Below are 18,391 nucleotides of genomic sequence, written 5' to 3' on the forward strand. Positions count from 1 at the left end.
GCTCTTGGCTGAACACCAAGCACACAGCTGTTACCTTTGCTTTATTTTTGTATCCTACTGTCCTGTATGAAACTTCTGAACTTTACCAGGAGAGTGAACCTGGTTTTTCACAGCAGGAAGGAGGAGGCTCAGCAGGATACGGGCTCTGAGGGAAGCTGGGCCTGCTGAGGATTTAAAACTGCTGTGAGGGGATGGCAGTGGAGCTCGGAGCTGTGGCATGGGGAGGAACATACACTTTGCAGAAGGATGACGAGATGACGGTGGGAAACGAGCCCTGCTGATGCCAGGGGTGCTGGCTGGAAGCCGCTGAGGGGAGAGAAAGGCGAGGCCGGGACGGCGAGGCCTGGGCCCTGGGGGACCGCCCGCCATGCTGTTTGCCGTCTCCATAGCAACCGCCGCCCCGGCGCCGCCATATTGTTTACCGTCACCACGGCAACGCCCGCCATCTTGTTCGGCGTCCCCATAGCAGCGCTCCCGGCCGGGCCGGGCCGAGCCGAGCCGTGCCGGGGCCATGGCGAGCGCGGGGCGGCTGCACGACCTGGACCTCAGCGCCGAGGAGGCGGAGCGGCTTCGGCGCGCCTTCCGCGACGAGCAGTTCCGCGCTCTGTTCGCGGAGTTCGCGGCCGAGCTCACCGACCCCGAGCAGCGGCGGCTGTACGAGGAGGAGGTGGCGGCGCTGGAGCGGGAGCGCGGCGTGGGGGTGCGCTTCGTGCACCCGACGCCGGGCTTTGTTCTGAGGACCAGCCAGGAGGGCTCCCGCCGCTGCTACATCAATGTCTGCAGCAACCCTCTGATGGGGGAGCCGCGGGCCCGCGCCGAGCGCGGCGGGCAGCGCTGGGAGCTGCCCTACAGCCTGGCCCCGGGCCGCGAGGAGCTGCGCCCCGCCGGCCGCCGCCGCCTCCTGTACGACGTTGTGTTCCACCCCGCGGCGCTGCGCCTGGCCGCCCGCAGCGCCCGCTTCCGCCGCCTGCTCCGCGACACGGCGCTGGAGGCCGTGGAGAGCCAGTGCGGAGTGCGGCTGGACCGCAACAACGCCGCCGTCCTGCGAGGAGTCTCCTACAAGGGCATCCCGCAGGCGCCCGTCATCCGCTCCCCGCTGCCCGGCGGCGCCCCGAAGCCGCCCGACGACGGCGAGTCCCCGCTGCCGCCCTTCCCCTTCCCGCCCGCCGCCGCCCCGCCGCCCGCCGCCGCCGCCCGAGGCTCCGCGCCCGCCGCGCCCCCGCCGCCCTCCGGCCCCACCACGCCGCGCTGGAGCATCCGGCACCGCTCCTACGTGGACCTGCAGGACTACCGGCACAGCCGCGACTCAGCGCCCAGCCCGGTGCCCCGGGAGCTGGTGGTGACGGTGGAGCTGCCGCTGCTGCGCTCCGCAGAGCAGGCGGAGCTGGAGATCCGCGGGCGGGAGCTGCGGCTGGACTCGCAGTGTCCCGCCTACCGCCTGCGCCTCCGCCTCCCCTACGACGTGGACGAGAGCGGCGGCCGGGCCGCCTTCAACCGGGCCCAGCGGCAGCTGCAGGTCACGCTGCCCGTGGTGCTGCCGCCCGGCCCGCGGGAACCGCCGGGCCCGGCCGGGGAGCGGCTGGAGGAGGCCGAGGGGCTGGCGGAGGAGGAGGCAGGGCCGGCAGAGGCGGGCGGTGGAGCGGCTCCTCCCCCGGAACTCGGGCCTGGCGGCGCGGCCCGGGGCACGTGTGGCGGCGGGGAGCCCGGTGATCCGCTCACCGAACCCCCGGCTGATCCTGACCCACTTTGTGATCCTCCCGCTGCTCCGTCTGCCGAGCCCCTCGCTGAACCACCCCTAGAGCCACTCTGTGACCCACCCGCTGAACCCTCGGGTGAACCTGCCCCTGATCCAACCTCTGCACCCCCTGCTAAACCTGCTACTGATCCAACCTGTGAAACTGCCCCTGATCCAACCTCTGAACCTGCCACTGATCCAAACTCTGAACACCCCGCTGAACCAGCCACTGATCCAACCTCTGAACCAGCCACTGATCCAACCTCTGAACCAGCCACTGATCCAACCTCTGAACCTGCTACTGATCCAACCTCTGAACCAGCCACTGATCCAAACTCTGAACCAGCCACTGATCCAACCTCTGAACCTGCTACTGATCCAACCTCTGAACCAGCCACTGATCCAACCTCTGAACCAGCCACTGATCCAACCTCTGACCCCTGCTCTGAGCCCTTCACCGCCGCTGATCCCCCCGCAGAATCCCCCACCGAGCCCCCGGCCCTGCCCTGCTCCGGTGCCGCTTCCCCCATCGCCATCCCCGATCCAGCCATGCCCACCGGGGACCCCCCTCCGCCGGCCTCCGAGGGCCCTCCCATGGAGACGGCCACATGCCCTCCGTTCCGTGCCCGGCAGGACGAGGTGTCCCTCACGCTGCTCCTGCTGGTGCCCGGCATTCGGCCCCAGAGCCTCCGCGGGGATTTGGGCACCCACCACTACAGTCTCCGCTTCCGCACCGACGGCGCTGCCTTCGCCCTGTTCCTGCGCTTCCCTCCCTCCGCAGCGCTGCTGAGCCCCGAGAGCAGCGTCAGCATCTCTGCCCACAACGCCGTGGTGGGTCTGGCCAAGGCCCCCGGCAGCACCGGGCTCTGGGACAGCTTCAGCTTCGGCCCCGAGCCCTCGGCTCTGCAGGTAACGCGTGGGGTGTCACTGCCCGATGCTGGCTGGGTGTGCCTGCTGTTTGCCGAGCGCTGGCTCACGGAGGTGCGAGGAGCAGCTCGGAGCTGCTGCTTCCTCCCAGAGCTGCTCCCGGATGTCAGTGCCGTGACCTGATTTGTGCGAGTCTTGTACAAGGTCACACCGCGGAGCTGACACCTTCATCCTTGGAATTGGAATGACTTCTGCCTCCCATACAATTCTTTTTTTCTAAGGGAAATTCTGGTGATGAATGAAAACGGTGCCTCTGTCCTCTATGTCCTTAGTGCTCGCTTTTAAAGCCCTGTAAATTGCTCGTGCAGCCTGTTCACACAAAGAAAGCTCTTTATGATCCACCAGGCTTACACACACTATCATGAAGTGTAGGGGGAGTGTCCCTGTGTCTGTGTTTTGGGACAGAATTCCCATTTACAGCCACAGAAACCCCCATTAGTTCAACCAGAGCAGAAGAACAGCAAGCAGCAGCTGTGAGCTGTCCCACTTTGCTGGGATAAATCTTCACCACCTCTGTCTGAATGTGATTCTAATTTAGTATTTTCAGCTTTTATGGGTTGTTGGGCAGTGGTGCTCCCGTGGTGGGAGGAAGTGAGGTGGCTGCATCCAGTGTCCCCAAAGGGATGCCCACCTTGAGACACTCTTTGTCCAGAGCCACTCAGAGAAATTTTGTGGAGAGCCACGTTCCTCTGTGAGCTCAGACTTGCAGACAGTTCCTCATGAGCAGGGATTAAAGCTGCACAGTTCTTGTGCAACCTTGTAGCCATGGGATTTGGAGTTTGGCTGGAGCTGAGAGCAATAAAATCCTCTGCAGTCTGGATCACGTGCAGCGGGATTGCACGTCCAGGAAGCTGGCAGGCTTCAGGCACATCCACTGGGATGGACTTGGCTTGGAGCAGCTTAATTGCTCCATCCCTCCAACTAGAAATGGCTTGTGCATGGTTTTGAGAGATATTTATCCAATTAGTGTTAGTGCAGCTGAAACCACGTCGAGTTTTTGCCATTTAGCAGCCACACACCTTCTACAGCAGCAATTCCTGTGAAGGAGGAGCTGATCATTTCGGGGAAAGTATCAAAGATGATGAATTTATGGAGAGCCACCCACGCTGAGCTGTTTGCAGAGCATTTCCTTTGCTTTTACCGGAGCAGGAGCCTGCAAGTCTGTGCAAGTGGGGCCACAGAACACTCAGTGCTGCTGTTCACTGCTGTGATCTGGCACTGCCTGCTGCTGCCACGTCAAAAAAGCCACTGTGTAAACTCCTGCCTGGTTTCTGTGCAGGTCCTGAGGCTGCCCAGGGCACTGGTGGAGTCCCCATCCCTGGGAATGCTCAGAAAACCTGTGGATGTGGCACTTGAGAACATGGGTTAGTGGTGAGCATGGTGGAGGCTGCAAGTTTGGGATATGGATTTGTTATTGCAGTTGGAGGAACATTTTGTGATTGAAAGGTTTTAAAAGGCCACCCAGTAATGAGATTTTTGGCTTCGTGAGTTACAAAAACCCCTTGAATGTGCTGATTTTATTATATATTGCAAAATGTTTTGGGTGGAGTAGGAGAAAGAGGTTGGGCATTAGTCATCAGCTTCCTGGCCATTCATTCACAGCAGACTCCAAGAGATTCTCCTGGCCTCCAGTCCTGTTGGACACTGGGCCTGCAAACTGAAGCAGGAGAAATAAACTGAAGCAATTTGTCCTGTTTGCTTTTCTTTTTAAATCTGTGCTATTTCCCCAAAGTGCCTGAGAGCTGCTCAGAGTGAAGGGAGAAAAATGAATATTTAATTAGAGCCACTATTACTTGCTGCCTTCTGGCCATTAACCATTTGTTCCTGGTCGCTTTTCTTCTACTTAAGTTGATTCCTTCAATTTGTCTGGTGCCACCTTGGGGGTTTTCCTGCCTCGAGTCTCATTCTATAAATCAGAGCTGTGGTTCTTGCACTGAGACCTGTAAGAAGTCACATCAGTCACTGCAGAGTGCAGAGCAGTGCCAGGGCCTGAAGGAGCTTTGGGGCTGAGGCCAGCAGGAATCTTATCCTGGGGCAGGAATTTCATCCTGGAGCAGGAATCTTATCCTGGAGCAGGAACTTCATCCTGGAGCAGGAATCATCCTGAAGGAGAAATTTTATCCTGGAGCAGGAATTTTATCCAGGGGCAGGAATCTTATCCTGGAGCAGGAATCTTATCCTGGATCCTGGAGCAGGAATTTCATCCTGGAGCAGGAATTTCATCCTAGAGCAGGAATCATCCTGGAGGAGAAATTTTATCCTGGAGCAGGAATTTTATCCTAGAGCAGGAATTTTATCCTAGAGCAGGAATCATCCTGGAGGAGAAATTTTATCCTGGAGCAGGAATTTTATCCTAGAGCAGGAATTTTATCCTAGAGCAGGAATCATCCTGGAGCAGGAATCTTATCCTGGAGCAGGAATCTTATCCTGGAGCAGGAATTTTATCCTGGAGCAGGAATTTCATTCTGGAGCACAAATTTTATCCTGGAGCAGGAATCTTGTCCTGGAGCAGAAATTTTATCCTGGAGCAGGAATTTCATCCTGGAACAGGAATTTCATCCTGGAGCAGGAATTTTATCCTGGATCTGGAATCTTATCCTGGAGTGGGAATTTCATTCTGGAGCGGGAATTTTATCCTGGATCCAGAAATCTTATCCTGGAGCAGGAATTTCATCCTGGAGCAGGAATCTTATCCTGGATCCAGAAATCTTATCCTGGAGCAGGATTTTTTTCCTGGAGCAAGAATTTTATCCTGGAGCAGGAATCTTATCCTGCACCTCCCAATCTGCTTGTTGGCCATCTCCTCTCTCCAGAGGATGGTGCCTGGCAAAAGTGAATCATGGAATGGTTTGGGTTGGGAGGGATCTTAAAGCTCAACCATTTCCACAGGCAGGGACTCCTTTCCCTGTCCCAGGTTGCTCCAAGTCCTGTCCAATGTTTTTAACTGGAATTCCTGCTCTGCTCCATTTTGGGAGGTTGGTGGAGGCTGGGGGTTGCTGTGCTGTTCCATGGAGCAGATCCCTCCCTGGCTTAGTTCAGAGGCTGCTCTTCCATGCCATGATGGCTTTTTAGTGCCTGCCCAGATCATTCCCATTAAATTCCAGTTCCTCCTTGGAATGTGGTCTGATCCACGTGCTGGTAGAAGAATGAGTTGGGCTCATCCTTAGAGCACCATGCTTGAAGCAGAACTTGAGGAGCTGCTTTTCCTTTTGCAGTCAGCAGTGGCTGAATCCCTGTGCTGGAAGAGGGATCTATTTAGAGCTCAGTTTCCAGGGATGCTGAGCACTTGGAATTCCCACCCCAGCAAGTGCCTCTTTCCAGGAAATCTCTACAGTGCCCTGCTCCTCCCTGGACCTTCACTGTGAGCAGTTTCCCTCCTTGGCCAAAGCAGAATGTCCAGGCTAAAGCTGGACTTGATGATCTCGGAGATCTTTTCCATCCTCTTGGTTCCATGACTGGTTATGGTGACCAGAAATCCTCTAAAGAATAAAGATTCCATAACTGTGAGCGTTGTGAGCGTAGGGTCACACATTTCAGGGGTCTAAAAGCCACCTTTTGTCACTGCCCTGCTGCTCAGTCACTGCAGCAGAGACCACAGTGCTGATCCTTCTTCAGGCCCATTTTTTCCAGGGAATAATTTCCTAACCTGAGGAAGCTGCCTGATTTCCCCACTGCCAAAATCTCTGTGTTTTGCCTCAAAATTCCAGCCATGGGCTGTGCTCTCCCCATTGCTCTTCATTGCAGTTCACCCTCCATAACCTTCTACACCTTGTGCTTAAATCCTGGGAATTCAGGCCTGGGAAACTCCTGCATCAGAGAATTTCCCTTTCATTTCCAGACAACACAGCCTGGGGAGAAAATGACGAAGGAGAAGGGTTGGGAGTTAAATAACCATGAATACAATTTGTAAGCCTGCCAGGCAGGGATTCTGAGAACACGTCCCAGTGTGTCCTGGTTTATGGTAGTGCTGGAGCTGGGCAATTATGGAAATTGTGCCTTTGGAAAGCACTTGGAATGTCTGGGAGTGTTTGGCCTGCTGGGGTTAAATGCTCCATTCCTAACAGAAATAAAAAGCAGTTTTCTGGGGGTGTATTGAGCTGCTCAGACTTGGGGGCTCACTTCTTGGAGCATGTGAAACACAACTGGCAGGGAGTGAATTCTGCAGTTTTGGGGTCGTGTCTGCTCGCTTTCATGGGATTAGAAAAAGCCTGGTTCGTGCAGGAATTCCCGTTTGGGCTGATCCCCACCCTTCCTGCCCTTCTCAGGGGCCTGCAGTGGGTTTGTTCAGAGGATGTGTGCTCATTCCTCTGGCCATTCCCCCCCGTGCTGGGCAGGGAATTGCAGCCAGCCCATCCCTTTCCTAAAAGCCCCCTTCAGATCTTGTGGAGAATATTCAGATTTAACTCACACAAACCCCCCCCAGGGCTCCAGAGAGCAGCAGGGAGCAGAGGAAAACAGAGGAAATATTTCCTCTGCTTTCCTATGCATTGCTTTTTTTTTTTTTTTTCACATTTACAGGCTGAAAAAGATTATATTGAACATTCCTGAGGAGTTCATGGTTGGAGCTGGGTCTGAGTTAGGCTGTGTGTGAGGGATCCAAATGGGAATTGCTCAGAGATAGGGAAGTTTTGTTTAACTTTTCTGGGAGTGTTGAGGCCTCCATGCAGGGTGTTCTACAGGGATGTGATTTTTCTGCTGGGCACAGCCACCAGTGCCTTGGGAAGAAGACCCTTTGGAGGCTCCTGGTGCTTTTTCCTTCAGAAAGCAGCTGGTAAAAAAAAAATGTGGAGCTGTTGGAGCAAGTCCAGAGAGGCCACAGAGCTGCTCCAAGGCTGGAGCCAGGCTGGGAGAGCTGGGAATGTTCCCCTGGAGAGGAGAAGGCTCCAGGGAGAGCTCAGAGCCCCTGGCAGGGCCTGGAGGGGCTCCAGGAGAGCTGGAGAGGGACTGGGGACAAGGGATGGAGGGACAGGAGCCAGGGAATGGCTCCCAGTGCCAGAGGGCAGGGATGGGTGGGAGATTGGGAATTGGGAATTCCTGGCTGGGCTGGGATTGCCAGAGCAGCTGTGGCTGCCCCTGGATCCCTGGCAGTGCCCAAGGCCAGGCTGGACACTGGGACACCCTGGGACAGTGGGAGGTGTCCCAGAGGTGGCACTGGGTGGGATTTAAGTTCCCTTCCCATCCAAACCATTCTGGGATTCTGGGATAAGTGCCCCTAGAGGAGGCTGAGGCCTGGTCAGGTGATCTGGGCTGATCCAGCCTGGCCTTGGGCACTGCCAGGGATCCAGGGGCAGCCCCAGCTGCTCTGGGCACCTGTGCCAGGGCCTGCCCACCCTCCCAGCCAGGAATTCCCAATTCCCAAAATCCCATCTACATTTCCCAACATCACCTGTGTGGGGCTGGAGGTGCCAGAGTTCTGTTGCTCCTGGCACTGGGACCATGTGGAAAGGGCCAAGGACTGGAAGTGCCCCCAAGGGCTGGAAATGTCCCCTTGGGCCATGCTGGGCTGTCCTTTTGTTCCTGCTGTGCTCAGAATTTGGGCTCTTGTGGGTGAAAGTGTTCCTTGGTTGGAGAGTCAGCCAAGCACGAAGCCTTGAGAGCTGTGTTGGGACGTGTCAGACATGGATGTTTTAAACCTTTCCCACCTTTCACGGAGAAATCCATCCTGGAGAGCTGCTTTGCTCTCATTTCCAAGCTATTTGGAATTATAATTTTCCATTTCCAAGCTACTATAAAGACTTATTGTAATAGTCAGGGGTTACTTCTAAGAAGATGCTGCTGGAAACTGGGGCTGTTGAATGTAATCCTCCAACAGTTTATTTTTGGTTCAGTTAATTCTGTGCTCAGCATTTCAAGACTCTTGGCAAGTTTTTTTGGGAGGTCAGAGAAGGACAAAGAAGGAGAACACAACAAACTTATTATTTCACATTTTTCAAAGTAATCCCTTTCCCAAGCTACATTAAGGACCATAATTAGTTTGCTTCTGCTATAAAACAAACTAATTTCTGAATAGTCTTTAATTGGTAGCTGCATTTTGGGAATACCATGACTACACAAAACAGTTATGTCAGGAAACATTATTAACCTGCTGATGAAGCTCATCAAAGCTTCTTTGGAGCTGTTTCATCTTTGCAGTCATGAGCACCTCAGAAAAGTTTTCATTTCACTCCGGGTACTTTCAAATTCTCAGCTCTCAGAGCTGCTTTGTGCTGGGATCCCACAAATGCAGAGGTCAGGAAATCCAGGTCCTTTCCCATCAGTTGTTGGGTTTGGATGAGAGAGGTTGTGGTTGCCCCATCCCTGGAAGTGCCCAAAGCCAGCTTGGATGGGGTTTGGAGCAGCCTGGGACAGTGGAAGGGTTGGAATTCTATGGGATTTAAATCCCCTCCCAACCCAAGCCATTCTGAGATTCCCTGATCCACTCATTACAGGAACCACCAAAATAATTTAAGCTTGAAATCTGTCCTGCTTTTCAAACTTGCAGGCTGCGTGGGAGGTAACTCTGGATGGAAAGTGTCTTCAGTGTGAGAAATGAAAGCAGAATGAGCCCATCTGAGAGCTGGGGGCAGCCGGGAGGGGAGCTCCCGGTGCTGGGAGACACAGGGACGGGTTTGAATGATGAATGTTCCAGAAACCAAAGTCATCCCTGCTAAGGTTTATGTTAATTTGGTCTCAGTTTAGTCACAGGGAAGAATGAATGTGTACCAAACAGCAGATGACAGTGTGTGCAGGGAAAAACAAATTAAATTCGAAGTTGCTAAGAGAGCATCATAAATACCAGAAAATAAACGGCTTAAATTGAAGAATTATTTTACAGGGTCATTGAAATCAGCTGCAGATGGTTGTCCTCTGTTTGCTCTGGCTTGGAAGGCAGAGCAGGCTTTAGAATAAATTCCTGGATCATTTTTTTCCAAGGTCTGTGCTCTGATAACATCTGCAGTAATATAAATGGCTCGGTGAGTGCTCCCCGTGAATGCAAAGTCTGAGTTCCAGTGCCTGGTGGAGCAGGCTAATGAGAATCACCTTCCTGACAACAAACACACCCCAGGGCCATGATTTATGGCAGGCCATGGGGTAGGGATGGGATGAAATGGTAAAGACTTCTGGGAATTCAGTGCTGGGCTGGGCTGAAACTTGGTAAGATTGGTTTGTGCAGTGAGTCCGAATTAACGGAGCGACAGCACAAGGGGTTCCTTTTTACCCTCCTTTGAAGCACTGATGAATCACAGAATTATGAAATCATTATGGAATCACAGGGATCATCCAGGGCAGCCCCTGCCCTGCCCAGAGCCCCCAACACTCCCACCCTGGGCATCCCTGGCAGCTCCTGCAGCTCTGGGGCTGTGCCCATTCCCTGGGGAGCCTGGGCAGTGCCAGCACCCTCTGGAGTAGTGGAACCTTTCCTGATAATAGACCTCCCATTCAGGTCTTCTTTTTTAACTGTATTTTCTGTGAAGAAAGCAAATTCTTTTGCTTTTAATCAGGAAGAATTTCTCCAGGAAGATTCAGGGCGTTTGTATCCAAATTGCAAAGTCCTGATTGCTCTGGGGAGGAGAGGGTGTCCCTCACACAGCCACGGGTGCCAGAGGCAGACTCAGAGGGAAAAGAGATTATTTTCCCTATTTTTATGGAGGAAAAGCAGGATGGGACTTGGTGCAACCTGGTCTAGTGGAAGGTAATTAAAGGTCCTGAAATCCATCCCATGGCAGGGGTAGGAATGAGATGAGCTGTGAGGTTCCCTGCAACCAAACTGTGCTGTGATTCCCTGGCTTCCATTTTTCTGCTGGGAGAAAAATTTGATTTTTCTCCTCTTTCTGAGGAGGGTTGTGCTTTGCTCTCCTTGGGAGTGCAGGCACCAAAATCCCAAATCTCCTCCAGGGAGGCTGAGCTGGGCTCTGTGGGCCAAGAGTCCAGGGCAGAGCTGGGAATTCTCCTCCTGAGCTGCCCAGGGCTGGCGTTCAGGAGCCTGTGGGAGTTCTGTGCTGCACAGATTTTGTGTCTGCAGCCCCTGCCTTGCTCTGACACCTTCCCCTGGACTCTGCAGAGCTTTCCCACAGCCTGGAGCTCTGGCTGATCCCTCTCTGGCAGGCAGCAGAGGATGCAGCACCAGGGAATAAGAATTTTCAGGCTTTGCATGCAGAAATGCAAGAAGCAGGGATGTTCTGAGAGGGTTTTCAGTCAGGGCAGCTCTGCTGCACTTTAATCTCTCCCCAAACCATCCCAGCATCCAGTGCTGGCTCCTTGCCTGGATTGTAATCTTGCTGGATAGAAAATGAATCCAATCCTCTGCCTTGGAAAACCAACAGTTCGTGTGTTATGACTTTCCATATTGTGATTTCTAATTTAACTAGTGGAAAAAATAGGACTCTGGCTGATTTTTCCAATCTTTGTTTGTTTTTTTTTTTTTTTCAAGATGACAGTGAAATTTTGTACCTCAGACACAATGTGACATCTGGCTGTGCATAAGGCTCCATCCACAGGGGGCCAAAAATGTGCAGAATTGCCTTTTTGCTTCTTGGTCTGCAAGATGTCAGCGATAATTGAATTTAACTTTCATTGGATTGACAGGAAGGTTGAACTGGACCGAGAAATTTAAAAGTGTGACTTAATGTGGAAGGTTTGCAACTTGTCCCTGTTATTTCCAATTAAATAAGGAAGGTAATTCCCAGAACCTAAGCTGCTCCTCTAGGTCAGACCGTTTGGATTTTGTCTGTCCTTCCCCTCAGCCTGCACAGATGATGTGTGAATAACACAAGGACAGGGAAGGCTCTGCAGTTGCTATCAAACAGCCCCTCCAGGATATATTTGAGGACCTTTAATTACCTGTAACTGATGTAAATCTCTGAACCCGTAGCAACACGTTTGAGGTTATTTATGAACAGCCTGGAAACACACCCCAGGCTGTGTCTCTGCCTGTGGATACCTCTCCTTTTCTTGCTTTGGTTTTGTTTGTTTTTCCAACTGGCTTGTCTGCACGGAGATCAGAGCAGCCTCAGTGGCTGGGTGTGAAATGGATCCAGCCCTGAGTGCTCCAGATCTGATCTTGGAGCGAGGATCCCGCAGTGCCTCTCCAAGGAGGTGTTTGTGTTCTCCTGCAGGCAGCCAGGAGACGAACCCACAGCAGTCTGACACCTTCCTGCTGCTCACACAGGTGCGGAAGGTGGAACGAGGCTGGGACAACAAATCATTTTCCAGAGAGAATCTGCATCTCTGTATTAGTCACCCATCCAGAGAGAGAAATATTTCCTTTATATTTGATACCATGCAGATTTGTACTTTCAAAATTAGCTAAGCACTGGTTTGAATTCATTTCACCTCATTCTTTGAATTTGAATTTCTCCGTCAAGGCTTGAGTGTGCTGTGAAGCTTGGGAATTGCTGTCCTGGCTTTCTTTGCAGGGAGTTTTTAGCCCCAGCACCCCTGAAGTGTGGCACAAAAAGAACATAACCTGCTGTTTTCTCTCTTTTTCTTTAGGAGAGGTTGTTTGTCAGTGAGGAGAACGTTGATGGATTTCTAGGCGCTGCTTTGTGCCCTTCCCCTTGCTCCCAATCAGCCCTGGAAAGGCAGCCATTAATTGAAGTGCTGGATGTTACTGAGGACAGAATTCAAATCAGGGTGGAGGTAAGGACCCAGGAGCAGCCCAGGCTGATTTATGTTCTTCTGAAAGATCCTATCAAATCCCACTGAAACAGCTTTGTTCCTGTTTTGTCCTGGGGAAGCCCAGGACTGGGGTTATTTGCAAGTGTAAATGTCAGTTTTCAGAAGTAAAACTTGTGTTCGTGCCATTTCACGTCACCCAAGGATTGAAACCTCCTCTGTTTCATTTGGAAGGTGCAGAACTGTGCTCCAGACATTTAAAAAGTGATTTTTCCTTGCAGTGATAGCTCACCCACTCAGCCTTGTACAGGTAGAGAAATCCTGGAGGGTTTTGTCTGGGAAGAATCCTGCCTCATCTTTATTCAGTCCATGTATTGGAATACTTGGTGGGTTCCTGTTGTGTAGATAATTAAACATGAGGCTATTAATCTTAAACACTGGTCTCAAATTCAATCCTTGTAGTCTGAGGCCTCATTCAGGCTCTCCTTCCTCTGCCTAGAACAAGCCAGGCTGTTTCTGGGATCTGCCACGGGATTAAATCGTCCTCCCTTGGCAAAATAGATGGGCAGATGAAGAAATCAAAATGTTCATTTTGTGAGGAGGAAAGTGTGAGACAAACCCCCCCACGTTCACTGGGATTCCTGGGTAGGCGCTGCATCCAAAATTCAGATAAAACTCTTCCTAAAGGGAAGATAAGAGGCAGGAAGAAGCAGGTCCCTGCTGCGGGCCTGGACTGGGGGCTCAGCTGGGGTTAATGTGTAGCTGCGTTACTGGGAGCCAAGTTCAGAGGAAGAACATGACCTCTGGAACTGGGCTGGAGCACGAGCAGCTTCCCAAAGATACTGGATCCAGCTCAGCTTTCACAGCTGCTCTGGGCTGGACACAAAAAAATGAAATTCTGAATGTTGGGGAGCAGATGAGGCCCTTTGGGGGCCTTAGGGCAGCTGAGATACCTTAAATGATCCCATTCCTGCTCCTGTGTGGGGCCAGGAGCTGAGTTTGTGGGAAGTACAGTAAAGGTGAGGAGGTTTTTAGGCTTTAAAAATAGAAAGAGTAGAAATTTAGAGTTAGTTGTAAAGTTGGAAAGTAGAAAAGTTATAATAGTGTAGTAAGTAAGGATATGAAGTAATAGTTTGAGTTTTAGATTTGGTTAAGATAGATTTTAAGATTGTAGAAAAATATGTTTAATATGCTATTGGCTAGAAAGTTTTTAAAATGTTCTGTGACAGAAAAATCTTCACTACTAACAAGATATAAACTATTACCATCTTTCAATTATCTCAACCATATCATAAGACTAATAGCACAATAAAACTCAAACCCCACATCCCAGCAGTCCCATCCCATTGATACAAACTCCAGCACAGAGCTAGAGATTCCTGGGGGTCCCTTCCAGCTTTCCTGTGGGACAACTGCCCAGTTTGGGAAGGACTCACTGGTGTTTCCCAGGTTTCCTGTGCTTTGGGGGTGTTAGAAAGAGGCTCTGTCCCTGGATCCATGAACCAGCTGCTCTTGGGTGGATCCTGCCTGATCCTGACTCTCCCCTGACAGGGACCTGTGAATTACCAGCAGATTTTTGCCAAAACTCCCAGTAATGGTGAAATGGTTGGACAGCACCTCTCCCAGCTCCTGCTCTCCCGAGGCAAACTGCAATTCCCAGATTAGCCCCACAGGCCAGGAATTTCCCTAATTGCAAAGCTCCAACCTTGCAGCAAGAGCTGAGATCCCCTGGCTGATTCTGTGGCCTCTGGGATTTGGGGATTTGGGGATTTGGGATCAGGCTGGGTGTGGGGAGTGGCTGCTGCTGAAAAGGAAAGCAGGAAACCCTGGGGAAGCAGAAGGGGCTCCCTGCCCCTCATTCCCACACACCAGACAAGGGCAGGAAAACCTCAGCACCCGCTCTGCAAGGAGAATCACGGAATCACAGCCTGGTTTGGAACCTTAAGGATCATCTGCTTCCAAAGGGACACCTTCCACTATCTCAGTGGAGCTGAGCTGCTGGACAAACAAACCTCTGCTGTCTTTGTGTGCACAGTTTGTTCCAGCTATGAAATAATTCATTTATTTCCTTGACAGCCACAGGAACGTGATGGACGAGGAACTCTTGGCAGCTCGGGGGGAGCCCTTGTTGGACAGACCGACAGCAACCACCCCGAAACAAAGGCAGAAACAAAGTGTCCTGCAGCCGAGGGAGGTGCTGCAGGAGCCAGCCCGGCTCCCGGAGCGGGAACAATGGGAACAGCAGCCGGCTGTGCTTCACCCCATTGTTTGCAGCCTGAACCTCCTGCCTCCAGCTCAGCCGGCGGATCTGAGAGAACCGAGCCCGATTTAGAAAGTGCTGCTGCAGCAGGAGGCACAGCCACAGCCCCGGGAGCAGCAGGAGAGCTGCAGGGGGGTGGGGACGGGGCTGGGCATGGGGATGGGGATGGGGCAGGGTGCCCCATCCTGCGGGAGGTGAACCCCGAGGACGGCAGCGAGCGCATCCTGCGCCATCACCGCACGCACTGCCCCGTGCACTTCCACAGCTCCCTGCTCTACCAGCTGGATTGATTTCATTGTTTTAGAGTTTCCTTCCTTGTTTGATGCTTGTTCTGACTTCCATGGGGATGGGGATGGGGCAGGGTGCCCCATCCTGCGGGAGGTGAACCCCGAGGACGGCAGCGAGCGCATCCTGCGCCATCACCGCACGCGCTGCCCCGTGCAGTTCCACAGCTCCCTGCTCTACCAGCTGGATTGATTTCATTGTTTTAGAGTTTCCTTCTCTTGTTTGATGCTTGTTCTGACTTCCATGTGCTGGTGGGTGACATGGAGGCCATGGGTTCCCACTGAAACTGGTGCAACACCAAAACTTTCCGTGGTTAACAGTTTATCAATTCCCCGATTTGTTGCAATAATTTTACTTGTAAGAAGAGTTGCAGTTGGAGGTGGCTCTGAGCTCCTGGAAAAAAAATGTATCTTTATTGTTTACATAAATTTTTTATTCTCTTCCCACGTTTCAGGGATTATTTGTATATATCCTCAGTCTAATGGCTCCCTGGGGAATTGAGCAGTAGTCATCATTTTCCAAACCTTTCATTTTGTGATAACTGCAGGATTAGACTCACAGTGATTCTTAGCAATCAAATGAAATTTCTAATTACCCAGAGAAGTTCTAATTAGTCTCCTAGAAATAATCAACATTTATACCCTGTATTCCATCCTAGTGCTGTGCTTCAGATCTGCAGCACCCAGATATCCCCCAGCTGAACAAATTCCATTGCACAAGAACATCCTCTGGGTGCATGTCTGCTCTGAAGTATTTACAACTGGTGAAATGGATTCTCTTTAGCCAGATTAGATTTATTTTTCTCAGTTTCCCTCGAGTGTCAGCGTTTCTCACCTCCCTAAAGCAGAATAACCAGGAGAACACATCTAATAATAAACTTCCTGTTCCCCTTTCTCACTGCTGCTGAACCAACTTCTGTTTTAGTTTGAGAGGTGCTTTAGAGGAGAGTTAATTTTGCCTCGTTTCAGGGCTGCTCTGGCACTGCTGTCACATTCCAGTTTGTGTGTGTGGTTTCAGAGTTCAGCAGGAGCCACAGCTGCCCAGAACACCTGCCCTGCCCTCCCTGGTGGCACATCCTGCTGGAGCTTTGCTGGGCTCAGCTTAACCCCCTCAGCTTTTTGGGAGAGGTCTCCGAGGGTGAGGCTCCAGCACCAGCCCCAACCCAGTGGAACAGAACACGGAGCAGTTACCTTGCAAAACTGTGGTTAAATAACCCCTGGAAAAAAGAAAAAAAGCAGCATTTTCTTTCTCTGACATATTTCTGTGTTCTACAAAAGCTGCTGAGGTGCCTCTGCCACAGCTGAGTTCACAGAGGAGTGGCACTGAAGCTGCTGGAGCATTCACAGATGGCTCCGTGGCCCCCGCTCCCACCACACTGCAGCAGTTTTCACACAGCTAATTTGAAACAACTTTTAAAAAAAAAAAAAAATCCAAACAAAAGAGGTGTTGTGCCACCAATTTGCTACCCTTTTCTGCCTCAATTAATGAGTATCATTAAAAATGTAATGAAGTTAAATGCACACTGCTGGAAGGAGCGATGGCACAGGTCCAGCCCTCGGGATTAAAGAAGAGAAACTCCCCCCTCCTTCCCATCCTGACTTTTTAGGAACACGAGGTGACATCACCTTTTTGCTGACAATCAAGAACTCCTCTAGGCATACAAAACAACGGAATTTTTTATTTCGGCAGAACTAAAAAAATCATATATTTATCTACATCGTAGTAAAAACAATGAGATTTATTTTCTTTTCATCCTTCATATATTCATCGACACGGCGCAACCGAACCGGGACTCGGGGATCAGGCGTGGGATGACCCTGGGTGGGACCCCAGGCACCACCAGAGCTTTGAAGCACCAAAAAAGATGCACTTAAAAAGTGTTCTCCTCCTCCTCCTCCTCCTCCTCCTCCTCCTCCTCCCAGCAAACACAGCAGCAGGTCACTTTTTGCGTAGGGGCTGCAGCGCGTCACCCGTTTCCAAAACGTGGTTGCCAAACATGAGAGATTACTATTTTGGGACACCTTTAACAAGAATGTTTATTCATATTAAAGCAGAAACCAACTCATAAATGCTGTTTATACACGTGTGTGCCTGCAAAGGACACAATGGAACAAGTCAAGGAGAAAAGGCGCTGCGAGGAGGATCCTCACTGGAGTCTGCGGTAGCTCTTACAGAGTTCGTGGTCCCTGATGTCTCCCCACCCTCCGTTCTTGACGTGAGGGGACAGGGGAGCCATGGAGTACCTTTTACTGACACTCATCGCCTCGGGAAACAGGTACTGTTGGTTGCTGTTCAAGAGAGAGTCGATTTTGGCACTCTGGGTGGACGGTCTGCAGGATTTCTTGTGGTGCATGCCACAGTCCCCCGTGTGAAAAATCCTGGGGATTTCGGGAACCAGCACTTTCCAGAACTTTGGAAGACAAGAGACAGTCAAGTGCTGCAGAGTCCAGTCCCAGTTGTAGTCATCGTAGGTGCAGAAGGCGTCCGTGCACTCGATGAGCTTCTGGTAGGTGTCTCTGCCGAAGGCCATGCCCATGTTGTGCTCCGTGGACTTCCACGTCTTCATCTCCACCTTGTCGGCGCGGCCGGCGAAGCCGCCCCGCACGGGGCTGTAGGTGCCCAGCGACACGAGCTGGCACTCGGGGCACTCCCGCTGGCGCAGCGCCCAGAGCCGCTTGAGGACGTGGTAGAAGTCGGGGGCCAGGTAATGATCCTCCTCCAGGAAGAGCACGGGCCCCGCGTGCTCCCGCAGCGCCCGCACGCGCTCCCACACGAAGTGCAGCTTCCACCACCAGTGGTGCTTGGTCTGCGCGAAGCGCGCCTCGCGGTAGTGCCCGAACGAGTCCGGGAACTCGGCGTTGATGCAGCCCAGCCGCAGCGCCGCCGCCTTGCCCACGTCGCGGGGGCAGTCGCGGGGGTCGTGGCCCGGGAACTCGCGCGGGTACAGCTGGATGCTGAACGGGAAGAACACCTGCAGCACCGGGCAGAAGTCCACGCGGGCCGCCAGCCGGTTCAGCTCCTCGGCCCACAGGTCGTGGCTCAGCACCAGCAGCACGTTCTCCACGCCCGGCGCCCGCCGCAGCGACTCGAGCAGCAGCCGCAGGTGCTCGGCGCGGTCGTGCACCTGCACCACGAGCACCACGTCGGGCCGCGCCGGGAAGCGCCCGGCGTTCCGCACCGGCTGGTCGAAGTTCAGGCGGTACACGAGCGAGCGGTAACTCAGCGTCGCGTTCTCGGACAGCACCTCCGCCGCCACGGCGGCCGACGCGTTGGCGGCGGGGCGGCGCGGTACCGGCGGCGGGGGCTCGCTGACCCGCGGCGGCTCCCCGGTGCTACCGGGACCGCCCCGTTGCTGCTGCTGCTGCTGCTGCTGCTGCAGCTGCTGCTGCCGCCGCCGCCCGCCGCCGCCGGTGCCCCAGAGCGCCAAGGCGCAGAGCGCCAGCGCCAGCGCCAGCGCCAGCAGCAGCACCTTGCGCTTGTAGACGCGCAGCCGCATCGTCCCGGCGGCGGCGGCCCCGCTCCGCCGCTCCCGCCGCCGCCGCCGCCGCCGCCGCTCCCGCTCCCAGCGCGCGCGCGCCGCCGCCGCCCCG

General features: G+C 53.1%; 2 protein-coding genes across 2 annotated transcripts; one reads left to right on the forward strand and one right to left on the reverse strand.

Annotated features, from left to right (window-relative positions):
* Window positions 1–511: 511 nt before the first annotated feature.
* Window positions 512–14,915, forward strand: DNAAF2 (dynein axonemal assembly factor 2). Its single transcript, XM_066551293.1, has 3 exons — window positions 512–2,644; window positions 12,134–12,280; window positions 14,333–14,915. The coding sequence occupies exons 1-3, from the start codon at window positions 512–514 to the stop codon at window positions 14,804–14,806; spliced, it is 2,754 nt and encodes a 917-aa protein (XP_066407390.1). The 3' UTR covers window positions 14,807–14,915.
* A 1,544-nt stretch (window positions 14,916–16,459) lies between these two features.
* On the reverse strand, window positions 16,460–18,297 carry MGAT2 (alpha-1,6-mannosyl-glycoprotein 2-beta-N-acetylglucosaminyltransferase). Its single transcript, XM_066552123.1, has one exon. It carries the CDS (start codon window positions 18,295–18,297, stop codon window positions 16,948–16,950), a length of 1,350 nt encoding a protein of 449 aa, XP_066408220.1. The 3' UTR covers window positions 16,460–16,947.
* Window positions 18,298–18,391: the final 94 nt, after the last annotated feature.

This window comes from Molothrus aeneus, chromosome 6, assembly GCF_037042795.1.
Source record: "Molothrus aeneus isolate 106 chromosome 6, BPBGC_Maene_1.0, whole genome shotgun sequence".
NCBI lineage: Eukaryota > Metazoa > Chordata > Aves > Passeriformes > Icteridae > Molothrus > Molothrus aeneus.

What these genes read in the sequence shown, in the direction of transcription:
- DNAAF2 (XM_066551293.1), top strand. Translation starts at nt 512, where the DNA reads ATGGCGAGCGCGGGGCGGCTGCACGACCTGGACCTCAGCGCCGAGGAG. An exon ending in CCGAGCCCTCGGCTCTGCAG is followed by an intron (nt 2,645 to 12,133) that starts GTAACGCGTGGG and finishes CTTTTTCTTTAG; the next exon opens with GAGAGGTTGTTTGTCAGTGA. An exon ending in GAATTCAAATCAGGGTGGAG is followed by an intron (nt 12,281 to 14,332) that starts GTAAGGACCCAG and finishes TTTCCTTGACAG; the next exon opens with CCACAGGAACGTGATGGACG.
- MGAT2 (XM_066552123.1), bottom strand. Translation starts at nt 18,297, where the DNA reads ATGCGGCTGCGCGTCTACAAGCGCAAGGTGCTGCTGCTGGCGCTGGCG.